Genomic DNA, 17,797 nt, shown 5'->3' on the forward strand with positions numbered 1-17,797 from the left:
CCTCGCACATACAGCTCCATGTGACTATACTGAGTTCTTCCAGCATGTCCTCTTGGAGAGAATTCCTATTGCCGACCCTATCTGGAGATAGCGATGCTTTGCAACACCTGAGGATAATTTCCCGGAGGGCTCAGTTGCCTCCTGCATAAGCACAGTTCAACTGGCTGTAAACTTTTGCTAATAAACACAGGTAACAAAGGCTATAAATGAGTCAGGTCGCTGATTAGGGCCCCACAAAGTCAAACAAGAAGTTTCACCTCGACACGAGGCACAGCCTCCTTACACTGAGGGTGCCAGAGGAGTGGCACAGGCTGCCCAGGGAGGTCGTGGAGTCTCTCTCTGGAGACATTCAATCCCCACCTCGACGCGTTCCTGTGTCACCTGCTCTAGGTGACCCTGCCTCGGCACGGGGTTGTGCGAGATGATCTCCACACCTCCCTTCCAACCCTAATGATGCTGTGATTTTCCATACAGTGTAAAACGTTCATTTGAGGTGCCCGATGCTCAGTGAAGTCTTAAAAAGCAAAACCAGCTGAGGCCTGTCCACTATCGAGCTGCTTGTGGCTAAAATGCAATTGCAGGCAGGAACTGGAGTGAGCAGGGCAGAAGGAAGAGCGCTACCGCACGACGCCAGCTGGGAAAAGGACCAGGTCGGCAGTGCGGTGGTTTTCCCCGCGTGTTTTAACACGTGCGGACTTGGATCAGCTATTTCGGGACAAACCCTCGGCCGTGACGTCCATCGAACGGCGGCACAAGGCCCGGCTCCGCCCCGCGAGGGGTTCTGGGAGCTGTAGTCCGTCCGCGGGGGAGCTGGCGGCTTGGGGCGGGGCTCCCAGCATGCACCCCGCGGCGCAGCGGGCCGCGCCGCCGTCACGTGACCCGCGTGCCGGGACGAGCCGGCCGCTTCCGCGGGGGTCCGCGCGCGCGCTCCGGGGGCGGGGCTTCCCTCAGGTAGGGGGCGGGGCCTGCGTGCCTCACGGCGCGGGGGGCGCGGGGGACGCGGGTTCGGGGCGGGGGTCGGGCAGGCAGGCAGGCTCCGTTCTCTTCCTGCCGCTCCCGGGCTACAGCCCGCCTCCCGACTAATATTTATATAGTATATTTACTACCCTCCGCGGTGATACAGCAGCGGCACACGGCTGGGGCTGCGCGCAGGGGTCTCCTCATCCCGGGAGGTGGCGGCGGGTCTGCGATGGCGCCCGGGGGTGACGGCCGGGCTGTAACGGGTGTCGGAGGCGTTTCCCCGGCGAGCAAGGAGCGCCCGGTAACCGCACACAGCGTGGGCTGCGTGTGCAGAGCCGGGCAGGGCCCGTCGGTAGCTGTGGCAGCAACAACAAGCGTATCGCGGTGTAACACCAACAGCTGTAGTAGTAATAACAACTGGGGGCGGCAGTAACAACAACTGTGTCATAGCAACACCAACCCGGCATCGGCTGAGCGTTCCCACAGCCGAGGCGGTTCTTTGGCACGGATGGGTCACGGATGTGGCATCCCCATGCCACAGCACTTGATGTTTTGCATGCCGTGGGCCCGAGCCGTCGTGACGTTCCCTAGCCGTAATTCACGGGACACAATGCTTGAGATCATTTGGAGGTACCTTTTGGCTGATGGAGGTTTTAATTCCTGCCCTTTCTGCTGATGAAGCAGGCCAGGCAGCTTCTCCTAAAAACTGGATTCTCTTGTTTTCAGAAATGAGTGACCAGTCATCTCTGAAGGAACTGCAAGTTTCATTTCCATGAGCTACCTTTCCATTTGCTTTTATCGTGAATGCCAGTTTTAATGGATGTTTCTCATTTTTTTTTCTTCCCTACGAAGGACAAGACATTAGTCTAGATGTAGTAAATTGGAAGAAATGGAGGAAAGGAAGATCAAGAGGAGGAGCCCCAAATCATCTTCCAGTCACTCTACTCAGGTTGCTAACTCCAAGAAAAGCTCAGTGCCAGTCAGTAAAAGTACAGCCTTTTCCAACCCTGCCCCACAGCCTGCCGTGCAAAAACCAAAGTTAAAACGGTAAGCTCGTGACATGTGCAGACCTAAAAAAAGTGGGAGCCAGAAACTTGGCAATGCTAAGATAGTCTAAAGGTTGTTTAGACTGGCTGTGACAGAAGAGTTTCAGACTTCTGAAAAGTTTTGATGATGTGTCTTTTATAACAATGTAATTTGCGTTTAATGCAGTACAATGGCTATTTTACAGCAAAGGAACACGTTTTACACTCTTCTTGTAAGCTTAATGAAATGTTACACAATGCTGTAGACTCATACTGACAGCAGTTTAGCTGAAGCAGAGCATAGCCTGATGTGACTGGTGAAAGACATGAGTTGGGTGGTCAGATTTGGGCATCTTATGGGAGATAGTAGGGCCCCAGATGTACAGCTGTGAGCAACAAATAAAATATTAAATGACTGCAATGTCAGAACTCATAAGTACAGCAGGAAATGAAGGACATAAATTGAACAGGATGAGCTAGAACTGGAATTTCCAGGTTTTGTGATTGGGAACCTCTCAGTTGGTGTCTTAAGTAGAGACAATCAGTTCTTCAGAAAGGACCACGTCAGAATATTTTGTTTTGTTGATGACACATCTCTTTCAGTTTGAGAACATTCATTTCCCTGCACGTTAGAAAATGTGTTTCTTGGCTGTGGCAGACATGGTAGCATAAATAAATGAAGAGGAATTTTAAAATGAAATGTTAGCTGGAGAGAGGCAGCAGAATTTACTGACCTGAGTTTTAGCTGAAGATTAAATACAGAACTGCCAGCATCAGCACAGAGAGTCTGTTTGAAGGATGCAGTATTGGCCTGATGAATAATGAATTTCTGCAATGTAAAGTCTGTACATTATTTTTCAGGAAAAATGTGTTAATACTTAGAGGGAAATATAAGTAAATACTAATGTGCTATAAATTGGTGGCTTCTGCACCAGTTCTGTTGACTGAACAGTCTACTCATTCTCAGTCTCAGCATTTTCCTGGAATTTACTAGAAATTAATTTCTTGCAAGCCACAAGATTGTCTAGAGAAGGAAATGCCCTTTAAGTTCTGGCCATTCTTGCACAATTGTTAAACTTACCAAGCAGTGCTAATACAATTGTTTGAACTTTCCAAGCAGAAGACGTAATTGACATAATAATGTGAGGTGAACTGCTATTGTGATAATGGAGTAAGAGAATTTTACCAAGTGAAGTTAATTTTCACTTCATCTGCAAGAATCCAATGAAGCAAGTTTTCAAAGACCAATAGTATATTTTATTAAACATCAGAATCAGGGTGGAAAAAATGGGTGACCTATCCGTTGTACAAACCATTAAGTCTGAAATTGAAGCAGAACCTAAACTGAGATGTCCTGCTCTGAGTTGGAGTGGATATGGTGGTTGTTGGACTGTTGATTGTTTCTGCAGCATATAGTCTATATGATGTTTACAGACTACAAAAGCTCTTGGGCTGGACAAAGAATTATTATTTCCCAAAAGAAAGAGAGAATTTATGACTTGTAGGGCTTACTCTGCTTTAAACCAAATTATCTTCACTAATTAAATAAAGCCTCTTTTTTAAATCCTTTTTTTTTTTTTTTTTTTTAATATCCCATAGTATTCTAAATTTTTTAGGCTCAGATTTTTTCACTGAATTGGGTTCTGAACAGATTCATCATAAGGCTGCAGGACAGCCTCCTACCTAAACTGTATTAGGATGCAGCCTGTCTGTCTCTGGGTCAGAGATGGAACATTCTGCTTCTCACTGGTAGCTGTGTGTTTAGTTTCCATATTGGTTGTGTGTTCATGGGGATTTATGGTTATTAATTTTCATCCATGTAGTTTCTGTGGGCACATGGCACTCTGAATAAATGCTGTGTCTAGAGAGAAGTGTATGGGATCCAGGAATTTTGATGGTTTTCTTGCAGGAAGTGCTGTAGAAAATTTTTAGCAATTTGATGTTTGGACATGGACTAGTTTAATTTGGTACATTAGAGTAGTGGGAGAGTGGTTTTGATGGTGAGATTTACAAAATTGGGAGATTATTTGTGGGGTGAAAGAAAGAGCTCTAGGAAAATTTATGTGGAGGTAAGGTCACCTTCCGTAGCTTATAATCAGCTTTTTTCCACATGGGTTGCAGTCTACAGATGTTTGTGACAAGAGGACAGTATGATTTTTGAGGGGATTTGTCTCTGGCCTGCAGATGCTTTTTGGGTGATTTCTTAAAGACAATGTTTGCCTGGGGAAGTGGTGGAATCACCATCCTTGGAAATGTTAAAAAAACTTGAGTGGGGCACTTGGGCACGTGGGTTAGTGGTGAACATGGCTGTGCTGGGTTAATGTTCTGTGCTAATGCCCTACGTGTCACTGCTGGGTAATGTTGGCCCACTGTAGATTACTGAGATTGCCATCACATCACAGATGTGTGGTCCACTGATGGTTCCTGCTATTAGCAGGAAAGCAGATTGTTGGAACCCATAATTTTGCAGTATCAAATGTTGAGATAGCGATGTTCTTTATTTTTAAAACAAGCTGGTGGTCCAGTGTTTATCTTAAAAGCAGTGACTGAACCATGCACTATATATTTACCATTTAATTTTCAAAGCTCAGATGTACATTTCCTTACATTTCAAATTCACAGTGAAATGGAAAGCAGGAAGTAATATTTGTTTTGTTCAATTTTTTAATTTTTTTTTAGTGTGATCAAAGAGAAAGCCAAACCTCCAGGAGGTGAAGCAAAAGGGGCACAGGCAGCACCAATCCAGCATTCTTTTCTCACAGATGTATCAGATGTCCAGGAAATGGAAAGGGGACTTCTGAGTCTCTTGAATGATTTCCACTCTGGCAAACTTCAAGCATTTGGTAAGTGCATGAACTGTGTGTGTACAACACTTGTTTTTTATAGCTGTACAGTGGTAACATTTGCAAACAAGTGTGCTGTATGGACAGACTGCCGGCTGTCAGTTGGACTCTGCCGCATGAAATCAACATAATTAAAACATCTTACTGCATTTTTAAATTACAGTCCTGTTGTCAGGTTGTCTGTGTTGTGAGATTATTTATATGCCATTTCATTATTCCTTCCAGCACAGAAGCACCTTCACTTAAGATACCAAGTTTAAAGCCACTTACTCATGATAGTGTAGGAAGAAGTAACTGTATTTAGCATCCAGTTTTGTTACATATGAACATTTAAGATTATTGGTAACGACTTTTATGAAATTCAATGCAACCTGCATTTTACCCAGGTTACTCTTCTGTCTTAGCTTCTTAGTGTTTTTAAAGCCTTTACAGTTGATGGAGGTTTTAGAAGAAACATTACACATTTTTGGTTTCTTGTCTCCCCTGTACTAAGTAGAAAAATACACGTGTACTTTTTCAAGTTTAGTGTTAAGTCCACACTGATTTCACAAAAGATTCTGAGAAGTTTGTATTATATAAGCCATCTGTTTATAAGCAACCCTCAGATAAATCAGAATCGGAAAGGTTTATTTTGATCGTATTTTCAGTTAAAAACCAGGGCCTTTCTGAATCAGAGAAAAATTCAAGAGTATAGAAAAAACTCTTGGGACATGGAATAGCCACTGTAAATTCAGCACAATACAACATCTAATGGGATGACAGAAACTTCAACAGTGAAACAGTAAGAAATCATCAAGAAAGCAAATTTACTTGTAAATTTGATGTTTAAATTCTCTGATGCAAAAAGCTGCATCTTCACACCTTCATTTTCTCTCTTGGGTTTCTTTATGTAAAGTTTGTGTTTATCCTTTTAGGAAATGAATGTTCCATTGAGCAGATGGAGCACGTGCGGAGTATGCAGGAGAAACTTGCTCGCCTCAATCTGGAGCTCTATGGGGAGATGGAAGAACTCCCTGAAGACAAAAGAAAACTAGCCAGTGATTCCAACCTGGATAGACTGCTGTCAGATGTAAGTACTGTGAAGGCAGAAATCATGGAACTTAGCCCACAGCAAAGCTCAGTTCAGGAAAACACCAGTCCTGTGTGCATAGTGATTTACAGTTGAGGAGAATGTAGCTCTTCAGTGACCTAAGTTGCACCTTGCCCTCCTCTTGGTTTTGAGAAAGCACAGGAGTTGTTTTCATTTGTTACAGCTGCAGGTTGCTTTGGGGAGGGGAGCATGTCAGCCTGCTTAGGGACAGCCCAATGTACTAGGGAACTACAACCACTTTCCCTGCAGTCCATCCTCCTACATCTGGGGAAGGTGACACATAATAAGGAATATAGATCTGAATATTCTACACTTTGTCTCGTGTATTTCCATAAAAACCAGAACTGTTAAAATTTCTTTAAATTTCTTGAGATCAACAGATTTAAACTTAATCATGAACAGCTCATCATATGGAATTCAGTGTAGGTTTGATTTGATTTTTGTAATAAATCATACATTTCAGCCCAAACTATTAGTTATTTCCTTCATTGTTTTAATGTATTTATTTCAGCATACCAGCATAATTGTTACATTTCTTTGACTAACAGAAGTTCCATTTCTCATAATTTCTACATTTATATTGCAGCTAGAAGAACTAAATTCATCTATGTATCCTTTTCCTAAAATGTTTATTTACTAACTGTAGTCAAATTGCAGTGTGTTTCCCTAGTAACTGATGTCTTTACAAGAGTCAAATTGCTTCAGTAATGCCTTTGTGTTGTTTTTTAATTTTGTACAAGGAACCAAAGTGCAAATCCAGGTGTTTATTTTGTATGTTCCTCTGAGCACTGCATTATGTCAGGCAGTACCTAGAGTTGTAATTAATTGTGATGCTGTGCTTTTAAATTAGTGCTACAATACAGCATTGATTTTTTAGGTTCTTCTAGTACATAAGTGACTGTATCTTAACACATCTAATTACAGGTTATTTTTTTATCCAATGATTTATTTAGCTACCATGTACCATTTGTGTACCACAATGTGCTGTCAGTGGCAAAGCCCATCAGCAGCAGTCTTGCTTCATGCATATTATTGAGACATTCTGGAACAAACATCCATAGTAATATTTCTTCAACAGTATTCAGAGACATCTGTCCCACTGATAAGTGAATTCTATTATCTTTTAGGCTTTTTTCTAGAACCACATGGGGTCATTTACCACTGACTGTGGAGAGTGAACTGACCTAATTTTTTATTTCTGGGGTCGGATACTTCAGCAGAGCTTAGGTAACTGAACAAACGTGTGCTCTTGGAGAAGATAGAGCTCAGTGTCTCAGCTTGTCTTTTACACTGTGCTTTTGCTAAGCCAGGATGACAGTGGAGGATGTAGCACAGAGTTTACTCTGCAATCTGGTTATTTCTGTTGTTACACGCGTTGAATGCATTGAGGAGGTGAGGCTCTAGGTTTTCGGGCTTAAGATCCTGTACTGGTATCTACATTCCCTGCATAGCTGAAGAAAGCTGTTTCAGGCAGGCTTCATAAAGAGGATGAGTGGAATGTGATAATAATATGTAATAGTGATAATAATAATCTGCCATTGCACTTGATCCACAAGCTAATGCTGGAGGTATGTAATGCTCAAGTCTCATTGAGAAATGTGAATCTACTGGTGGGGAACTCTGTTCACCAGAACAGAGTTTGTCTGGACTAGTGCATACCCCAGAGTAAGCAGAGTTTCATGTAACACTGCTGTCTTGTTTATGTCATGGATGTGTAGGTGAAAGTGTTACTCCTTAATGATTTACTTCAGCCAAAAACTACATTTAGCAGATGCTCAAGATATTCCAAATGGTACTACAGGCTGACAGAGAACATCTTTGTCAATCTGGATTCTCCCAGATTTGCTTTTGTTTTTCCAGACAATGGAATCAAGAAGAGTTGTGACTTTGTGTTGTTTGTTTTTAATTTTACACATCAAAGAATCAAAGTGCAAATCCAGGTGTTTATTTTGCACATTCCTTTGGGCACTGCATTATGTCAGGGCACAGTACCTAGAGTTGTAATTAATTGTGATGCCGTGCTTTCTATTATTGCCTTACTTAACAGAAAAATTGGAGAAACTTGGAAATATATTTCTTCTGCTTAGCGTTCATATGGTTGCAAATGGTGTATGTATGTAAGTTCATTGGCATTTCTCCAGTTTTTGTGAAGATAGTGATAATGTTGCCTTTCTGATTATTACATAGACAATCTGCTCACTTTAGTGTTTTGTTGATTGGTGATGCCACAGATTAATTTATTGTTAATAAAGTGAAAACTTTTAAATACATGATGTTTCATTTGCAGAAGCTGCTATTGGTTTGGCTGTGTTAGGAAGACGAGTTTTAGCACTGTCCAAATGTTTGCAGAGTTTACATTTTTCCATTACTATGCATAATAATAAAATGTCACCAGATTAAAACTGGCATGTTAGCAGTCTGCATAAATTAAGTATTGTGAAATTCCAAAATTGGGTAGTTACTGTTCAATAAATCCAGGATATTCAATTTTGTAGTTACTCTGATGTTGCTATTAATTGGTATCATCTTTCTATGCACAGTCAGAGAAAAAAAGTCTGTATTAGTTTAGTGTAAAATCAGGCTGGTTTTAGATCCAAAATTTTTATCTTGGTCCATCAAACCTTGCCTTTGGTTCTAGATTTATTTTATATTCCGATTTTAGGTAACACATTCAGATTCCACACTGATTTTAAACTTACTGAACAAGGAGTGGAATCTTTATCCTTCTATGTGAGCGCAAAGCTTTTCATCAGCCCAGAGTGGGCGTGTGGCCAGGGAATAGAAGCTTCCTTTTGTTTGGCATCTTTGGAGGAGCAGCTCCTTCAGCCACAAGATGTAGTTTTGGATAGTGCAGCATGCTGGGGACAGAAGGATCATTTAATCAGCATTGAGTGCTCTGGCTTACAGATTCAGCCTCAAATTCCCTGCCTCACCCACCATGTAAATCTCCATGATGTACAAAGCAGTAGGGATTCCAGTAGTTGTCCCCTCAGGTTGTTCTTGTTCTTTATACAATTTATCTCCTTTGTTGCCAAGATTCTCTAGGAGTTTGCATGCTGATAAATGTACCTTGGAGTTTCTGCCTGTAGCTGGGTACATACCTGTGAGCTGAAGTCAAGCTGAAGTCAGCTGAAGAGAACTAGAATACGACAAGCTTCTCACAAAGTGAAGCCAAGGTTGGTGTTTGTTCTCCTCATATACACCTCTGACCAATAATTGAGCAATTATCATTTCTGCACAGAACCTTCTCAAGTCAGCACTATGCACTTGTTTCTGGGCAGACTTCTGAACATCAAGTAAAAAAGTAGTATCTTTTAGCTTTGTGCCTCATACCAGGTGTGGCAAAAAGAGCTGCAGTTACACAAACAAAATTGTATTCTTGCAGCTCATTTGGATGCTGGAGCAGAGCTCTCTGCTTACTAGCAGCTTATTGCCAGCAAGTGCAGTGTATCACAGCATGGTAATGCACTCGTCCCAAAGCACACTTTTAATATCAGAGTTCAAATATTCTGTATTAGAGGCAGATCTTTCCCATTTCTGGGCTCTTGACTTCAACCTGCTTAGGCTTACTATTTCAAACACATTTCAAATCACTTACAAATGTGTTGGATGTCTTGATCTCATTTCTGTAGCAATTTATGCAAAGACAGAATGTATAATTTCAGATACAGACATAGTAATAAGAACATACCTTTCTCAAGCAGCTGTTTAGAATTATACAAAAATTAGCCCCTTTTCCTTCAATTGCTTTAAACCCATGGGCAATTACAAGTCACAAAGAATGCATTAATTGTAAATAATTGAGAAATCAAGGGATTCTTTTTCCCTTACCTCCTCCTGGATACAACTTTGTGTCTTTGATACAGTCCATTAATGGCAGGTGTTTATTTACTTCTGGATTCATACAAGAAAATTTTGTAGCAAGACTTTTGAGATACTGAACTCTTTTATGTGGTAATGAACTAATCACAGTTCTAGGCTCCTGCAGGGAAAGAAGAAAAATCTACAGTAATGTATTTGTGAAAAGTCTTTTGTAATTATGAAAGTATGTAAGTGGCTGCAGAAAATGAGCTCCTTTTCTGTTGTTTCCTGAAGAGTTGTTTATGGAGACTGAAGTGTATTAAAAGTTTAATATATTTACCGGTGTGAGTTTAGGCCAGTGTTGTTGTTTAAAAACTCACACTGATAAATGGGTCTTGGTGTTTGGAAGAAGGTGCTCTTTGCTGCATTGCTGTGGGGAATCTGGGACACAACTTACATTTTCCTCTATACTTCCAGTTCGAGGCAACACCACTGGAATAAACAGATGGGCTGAGTGTATTAATATATGGCTTAATGCCTGGTGTCACTGCTGAAATTTTGGGGTTTTGACAATGCAATGGCCTATGCAGCACCAGCCTGCTGACATCAGATGGGATTCATCCTTCTCAGTGAGGGAGGAGAGTCTTTGCTCAGGAAGGAGCAGGGCTCACTGGCAGAGCTTTACAATAGATGGGATGGGAGATTGGGACAGTACCAGGCTTGTCCCTGGCAAGATGTGGCATGAGATGCAAAGGTCCTTTGCCACTCGCAGCTGTGCTGGCCACACTGGAGCACACCTGCAGTCCCAGGGACTCATCTGGTAGCAGAAGCCAACAGGAAGACCCAAGGAGGAAACATGTCAAAGAAAATAAGGAGTGCTCCTTTGGGAAGGATTCATTCTGCAATGAGACTAAACATTATAGATTTCTGAATCAGCAACAAACTTTGCTGAAATAAAGCTTTACAAAGAGACTTGTGGCACACATCCACAAGAGTTGTACATCTCTCTCCCCTAAGTAAAAATAAATAAATAAATCCATATGTTTTTAGTAGTTGATGTTAGATATAAATTTTGAATCTTAAAAATGAGTCATTGTGATATACCATAATTTCTCCACTATTTAGAAATACTAAGATTTATATAAGACCTCCAACTTACAGCTCTTTAATCGTATTAAGCCAACAAAAACCTGAACATGAAATAACCAATAACAATTCCTCACAAATTGAGAGGCTGGGACCAGAATGAATGAATGAGTACTTTGCAAATTATCTGATCACGCTGATCAATGCAATATTGCAGCATCAAGCCAAAATACTAGAACAGATACAGTCTAACAGTTAAGCAAGTGCTAATACAAGAAGTATTTATACAGAACTTTAAAAATTGCAATGTATATGTGAAAGAAAATAGGTGTATGTTAGGACAAAAATCTATGCCATCTTCATGAAAATATTAAACCCAAAATCCTATTTTATAATCCAAATTACATCTACTTTCAATTTTAGACAGTACTCAATTTGGATTAATTCACATCAGGGCAGTTTTGAGCTGTGACAGTTGAGATGCAAACCCACTTAAATCAATATGTAAAATTCTTTTCCCCAAGAGAAAAAAAATCTACATGAAGAGGTATTTGCAAAAAGTTTTAAAATCTAAAAGGAAATCCACGTTCTAAAAAGCTACAAGAAAAAAGCATTAAAAACACTGACAAAATTGGTACTTTTGATATGGAAAGTTCTGAGATGTTATCAATTTTAGTGTTTTAATGTTTTTTTGGTCAGCAAGTTCACTGTGGAAGCATATGGTAAAAACCATATAATCCATCAAAATTACCAGCCTCCTAATTTTGAAAAAAATTACATGTGAATGATTACTGCTTTTTCACAGGAATGTTCTTGCTTTAATGCTACTTTATTCTGAAAGATGAAGTGCAGAGTAAACCAGGGAAAATGTTCCTTTTAGGTACCCTTCTACAGCAAAAAGACCTCTTGATTCTTCTATGATCTCTTGGTTCCTTCTGATGAGTAGGCAGGTGACCAAGTTCCTTCATGAGAGCAGTGAAAGACAATGGATTGAAGCTCTAGAAGAAAGGTTTGTTATAAACTGAACCACTCTTCTTCCAAAGGCAGGATATGTAACAGAAAAAAACAAGTGACATTCTTGAGGCACGGCACTTCTGCATTTTCTGATAGAATACAAGAAATCACAACTGCCTACAAAATTATTTTCCTCTTTTTCTTGAAATACACTGTATTTCCACACCTTGACTAACTCAAGCTTTCTATTAGCTCAAGCTATGCAAAATAAGGCACAAAAGCATTTAGTAGAGTGCTGAATTTCACAGCATTTTAATGAAACACACAACTAAGTTACAGGGATTCCCAAAGTATTTCCTTTGACTTCTACAGGGAAATCATATATTGCTGAAGCTCCTTATTATACATAAATTTCTTGCTAAGTCTTACACAGCCAGTCAGGGATGCTAGGCCTTCAGAAGCCCTTAGGTAAGTGTTCACAGTACCTGTTGTAATGCTTATTCCACTTTCTGCTCCCCCAGCTGTCAGGAAAATAATTGATTTTCAATATGAAATCAATTTATTTTCTCAATATGGAATCAATCTTTCAAATGCTAGTGTTCCTTACTTGCCTTTTCGTTGGATACCAAAAACCACAGGCTCCTTGCAGAAGACAGCCCTGATCTGGAATGCAGTTTCTTACAATAAACACGTTCCACCCCATGGACCATCCCCTTTCCTGTCAGTTTAAATGCAGCCGTGCTTGAGCCAAAGAATGAAATTCAGTCAGACCTCTGAGGTTAAGTGACAGAAAGCAAAAGGCATCACTGCAGCTCTAAGGGATACACTGAAGAGTGTACATGCCCTGCAGAGTATGATGCATCTCCCATCTCTGTGACCTCCTCCACAGACTGGGAAACAATATAGCCACATATGGTTCAACAGGACTATTGCCACAATTTGGGTCTCTGTCAACATACCACTGAAAGTCAGCTTAAATCGCTTTTACTATTTATGTTCTGTTAATTTTGTAGGCCTCTCATAAACAAGACCAGTCAAAACAAGAGTAATTTCAGCTGCTTCCAGATCAAATGCATCAATATCTGTAAAAGTGTCAAGAATATATTCTACCAGAGATGAAACAGAATTCATCTAGCTTTCTGTAGGTCATTATGCTGGTGAAGTGTGATAAACTGTACTAAAGAGTCTTCTTAAAGCTTTGGATTTAAGCTGTGAGATCACAAATTTCCCATTTCATAGAGTCACAATTCCAAATTTTTTAGTATTATAACTAAACAAAGGCTGTTTTAAATGCAAATGTTTTAAATGCAAGACAATGAATACCTATATAATGGTAGGCTGGAAAAAAGTAATGTGAAATCACTTTCAAACACACTAATAGCGTACAACCAGGTACAACTAGTGTACAATCAGTATACACTCTAGGTACAAATAATGTACAATCTACCTTTAAAGCAGAAATTGCACCTTTAAAGCCCATTTTGCCAATTTAAATAAATATTTTACAGAAAGGAAATTATGCAGTATTCAACTTCCCCCCTCCACACTGCCAAACAAAAGCAATTGATTCAAAGACTCCTATGAAGCTTATATTTTGCTTGTGTATTAACTATCAGGACAACCCTGTATTGTCTTATTTGGTTATTGGTATATAGACATTATTAACATCTTCCCTATACAATCCCTAGTTTGTTAAGACTATTATGAGAACGTATCTAATAACAAAAAAAAATTAAATGCTAATGAAATCCTTGGTTTTCATGTGTTTTCCTCTAGACAGCTGTATGACTGGTACATCAATATACACAGCAAGACAAGCATGCTGCATAAGCATCCAAATATATTCAAAATACACAAGTTATTTTTTCATCTTCCCCACAGAGTAAGAATTGCATTGTTATTACTAACTTGGAAGTAATGTGTGCAACACATTACAATTTCATGAAACTACATTCCACTAGAAACTAAGACTAGAATGAGCTGGGAGTCAGGAAACAATGATTTACTATTTTTTACCGTTTTAGAAAGAAAGTGATTAAGGCTAGGCCACCCATAAAGTGACATTTAGAGACAAACTGCACAGCTGAAACCAGAAGAGTAATTCTCAACTCTGCTCTAAACATAGAGAAACACAGCACACCCTATCCATAAGGGACAGAGACATGTCACACAAGAAACAATGCTCCAAATTTATTTTCTTTAGTTTTAAGTTTTTATAACCTCAACTTTGTTTATCCCACATAAGACATTTTCAGTAATACGAGATCATCTAGTTCATCACAATTGCATGGAAAATTAGGTGCATGTGAAGTACAAATGAATTGAAAATACTCGTTTACATTAGATAGACTTTGAATACTGCTCAAAACAAAGTGGCTTTTCAGCTTTTTACCTTGGCATTTTGGAAATCTTCTCTGCAGTCCAAAGATAGGTAATGAATGGAGAAAAAAGCAACTCCAAAGCAGGTGGAATGAAGAAAGAGGCACATTATTAGGAGACACAAAAGAAACGCAAATCAAAGGAGAAGAAACACACTTCCAATGACAAAGTCCAGTGAGAAACATTTTCCAGGTGTTTCAGAAAGGCCTGCTGCTGTCCATCCATCTCAGCTGGGTATATGAATCACACTCCATACTATTTAGTAGTCTACATTTACACTTGCAATAGAGAGAGCACCTCTTTTGTACTGTACATAATTCCTTGCCCCAAAGAGCTTACAATCTAAGTTCATAAAAAAGAATGCATCAAGTAGCTGGATCAAGATCAAAGAAATGGAGAAGACAGGGAGATAATTTTATAAGGGATTAAAGTTGGGTTACATTACTGAGGTAACTTCTGAACATCATTGGCAGTGATGTTCTTAAGACATTAAGTAGGTTTTCAGTTAGAAGGTCTTCTGATAATGAAAAACTGGTTTAAAATGTACAGAATGATGCATTAAAAGTAATCCACAAAAATTCTTAAAAATAGACTTGTTGGCAAGACACAAAAAGGTTCAGAATGCCGAAGTTCTTCACTTGAGACACTAACTTGTCATTCTACTAGGAAGATATGGATGTTAGAGAAATACGTATGTACATGTAACATTTGAATGTAAAAGACTTTTTACATTTAAGCTTAAAATGTTAAATTCTGATTTAAGAATCCTGTTGCTATAAACACAGGCTTAATACTTAAATATTAATATGAAAATAGTGCTATTTTAAAAATGTATTTTAAACTTTAAAATAAACTATGGACAAGATATGGTTGGTTCAAAAGATCAACATTCTTTAACTGCAGTGACTCATTCTTCCCACTTTTTAAAAAAGGGAACAACTTTTCCACTCTGTTCCTGCTACTTGTTAGTTAATAATAGAAGTGATCAGTCCATCAACTTTAAAGTTTTTTTCCTTTACTTTGGGGGGGGGGGGTAATTTCTTTAGCTGGGTTTTTGTTCCCATTTCCCTATTCACATATAATTTTCTGAAGTCTAAGTCTTGCACTTTATATATAAATTTATATGTCACCTTTGTGCCCATTTAGCTATCATTTCTTAATCCCTTTACATGCAAACAGAAACTACCATCTTTCATGCAACTGTGACATCCATTCATACCAGAGAATTTTGCTTTTAATTATATACATAAACCATTTCTAACACTTCCATGACATTTGAAAAAATGTTGGAATAGTTAAAGTAGTAAAAATTCACCCCAATTATCCAGTCTGTTTATGATAACCAGAAAGTGAAACACTTGTTTTTCACCGTAACAGCATAACCAGTGGTAAATGTGACTTGACCTATCCTTTTGGAAAGGAAGCAGATGTTAAAAGAATTTCATTTATGCACAGAAGTGAGACAGTGATGTTAAGGACTCCTAACAGAGGATGATTTATCTTTAATTTTTAAAGGAATTTCTGAGGAAATCAAACCAGATATTAAGCCTAAAGAACTAGAAATATATTTGACCCAAGTCAATACTAACATTTACTTTTTAGAAACTACATTTGTATTAAATTTGCTTATAGAAGGATACAAAAGGAGTATAGCCACAGATTACCAAGAGAATCACTTCTGATCAACAGGTAAAAATGAGGGAAGAAAATGGCGAAAGGATTACGATCAATCACTTCTTGTACATGCCACAAAATTACAAAAAATTACCTGCAAACCTGCAATAAAACCCTCCCCCTTATTTGAATGAGTTTCAATTCCCAGGTAAAGATGAATCAACAAAATTAAAATATTGTGCTGTTTTATTGGTGTAAAAATCACACAACTGCTAGTTCTGATTCTGCAGAGATACATCCATGCAGTTAAACATCTATGATCCCACAGCCAGAAGAAGCCATTAAATAGAATATCTGCTGTTAGTCAGCAATTAATGCAAATTTACATATGAGATCAAAATGTGTGTATCGTACAATATACAACAAATCCTAATACAGTACATCAACCTGAAGAGCAAGATACACTCAAGGAACTCTGTTAATAGTGAAGCCTGTCTATATGCCAGAGAAGTAAGGCCTGGAAACAAGATGACAGAAGGTACCCCAGAATTCCTAAAAAGCAAAACTTGATTTTTTGTTTAATATATATAATTTTTTTTTTTTTTCTGGGAATTAGAGGTTTATAGAGGTATTGACACATTAGTTGACAATACAATTTGTTATAGTGAAGACTGGTGGATGTGATCTGCTATTAAAAGGTAACATGTGAGACATGCAATTACAGGTGGTGCTTAGATAATGTGCAATTAATGTTTGGGACCTACACTCAACTTTTTCACAAAAGGGAGAACTAAAGAAAACCTGTTTGATAGACTACCAATTGTGCCATAAGTGTTTCTATGCATATGGCTGAATCAGGATTGTGAATGGATAAAATGTGAACACCTGGCAATCTGTGGTTACATACTCTATAATGTATGCAACAAAAATCACAAAATTCAATCCAGTTGATATGGCAAACAGCCTGCAAGAACTCTCCTAACCTGAGTAAGCTGGGGAATTGCAAAGAGGCAGGCTTTCTAGAATTGTGAACAACTTTCCAATTGTCAAAGGCAGCTTGGGAAGTAACATTGGCTGATGACAGATTAGTAGTTTGTCTCTTTTCTGGTACAACAAAATAAATGCCATAGTGAATGAAGAGTTTATGTGCTTAAAGGTTAAAATCAACTGATTAGCAACCCTCATCTGCAAAGATGTTTCAACAGGAAAAAAAAAAAAATCCAGTTGGAAATTTTGGCGACAAACTGCAAACTGAAGTCCAACAAAGATCACGGATGCCCACAGAAAAAGATGTGAGAGGCAGTGTCACATTCAAGGAAAAAGTAGTTTGTTTGTTTTTTTCTCTCTGTACTGAAATTAAAATACTTAAAATACAAAAGTGGACAAATTGACAAAACAGAACCACAACATTTAATGCAGAATAGAGTGCACTGAGCTAGATGCATGGATATTTAAATAGGCCTTGAAACCAATACCCCTTTCAAAATTAGTAAATTCACAGTTAACGGCAGTAGGCTTAGAGGTGAGAGAAGGGTCGAAGTTGTTCCAGTTGGACTTCCAGGGAGATTCTCTCTTCAAGAACATCCTACGAAAGAAAGATTTTCTACTGACAGTCCACAGAGAATGAGTACTGAAAATTTCCTCATGTGATCAAAATCTGCTTCAGTCTGAGGACTAAGTTATATTCTAGAATCTTGGTAACTCCTTCCAGAAGCTGAATAGAAGACTGGTTGGCTGGTAATTATTTATCATTGAAAATCAGTACTTTGCTCCAAGCTGATGCCATTTACTATTTTTTCCTTTCTTTCAAATCACCCAAACCCAAATTTGTAACCAGATACAAACCTAACTATAACACTATTTTCAAATGAAGTCTAAAATGTTAAGGGAGTAAGTTCTCACCTGAATTAAGAATATTGGAAACTCACAATTTTCTTCCCCAGTTTTTCCTCTTATGTGTATTTTATGCACCTTGACTCTCATAAACACTAACAAGTGAAATTCTGGCCTGAGTTTTTCAAATGACCCAACTTCCATTCTAGACA

At 38.9% G+C, this 17,797-nt stretch overlaps 2 protein-coding genes across 9 annotated transcripts in view; one reads left to right on the forward strand and one right to left on the reverse strand.

The window, feature by feature from the left end:
* The first annotated feature begins 862 nt into the window (after nucleotides 1–862).
* Nucleotides 863–10,058, forward strand: CCDC28A (coiled-coil domain containing 28A). Of its 4 annotated transcripts, XM_014263453.2 has the most exons (6): nucleotides 863–951; nucleotides 1,813–2,007; nucleotides 4,665–4,828; nucleotides 5,743–5,897; nucleotides 6,505–6,527; nucleotides 7,670–10,058. In XM_014263453.2, the coding sequence occupies exons 2-6, from the start codon at nucleotides 1,850–1,852 to the stop codon at nucleotides 7,722–7,724; spliced, it is 555 nt and encodes a 184-aa protein (XP_014118928.1). In that variant the 5' UTR covers nucleotides 863–951; nucleotides 1,813–1,849; the 3' UTR covers nucleotides 7,725–10,058. The 4 variants fall into 4 exon arrangements, with proteins under 4 accessions (XP_014118928.1, XP_005518509.2, XP_014118926.1 ...); XM_005518452.3 differs by lacking the exon at nucleotides 6,505–6,527 and having other exon boundaries at nucleotides 8,955–10,058; XM_014263451.2 differs by lacking the exons at nucleotides 6,505–6,527; nucleotides 7,670–10,058 and having other exon boundaries at nucleotides 5,743–6,008.
* A 3,876-nt stretch (nucleotides 10,059–13,934) lies between these two features.
* Nucleotides 13,935–17,797, reverse strand: part of REPS1 (RALBP1 associated Eps domain containing 1) — a 63,875-nt gene continuing 60,012 nt past the window's right edge. For 4 of the 5 annotated variants that reach the window (XM_005518456.3, XM_014263448.2, XM_005518457.3 and 1 more), the window contains one exon: nucleotides 13,935–17,337. In XM_005518456.3, coding sequence (XP_005518513.1) covers nucleotides 17,269–17,337 — 69 coding nt within the window. In that variant the 3' untranslated portion in view covers nucleotides 13,935–17,268. The remainder of the gene's footprint in view (nucleotides 17,338–17,797) is intronic. The other variant, XM_014263450.2, reaches the window with a different exon arrangement.

Source organism: Pseudopodoces humilis, chromosome 3 (genome assembly GCF_049639895.1).
Source record: "Pseudopodoces humilis isolate 2021_Gansu_Grassland_sample_001 chromosome 3, ASM4963989v1, whole genome shotgun sequence".
NCBI classification, from domain to species: domain Eukaryota; kingdom Metazoa; phylum Chordata; class Aves; order Passeriformes; family Paridae; genus Pseudopodoces; species Pseudopodoces humilis.

Coding starts and splice junctions, on each gene's coding strand:
- CCDC28A (XM_014263451.2), top strand. CDS start 1,850: ATGGAGGAAAGGAAGATCAAGAGGAGGAGCCCCAAATCATCTTCCAGT. Junction 2,008..4,664: donor CAAAAACCAAAGTTAAAACG/GTAAGCTCGTGA, acceptor ATTTTTTTTTAG/TGTGATCAAAGAGAAAGCCA. Junction 4,829..5,742: donor TGGCAAACTTCAAGCATTTG/GTAAGTGCATGA, acceptor TTATCCTTTTAG/GAAATGAATGTTCCATTGAG.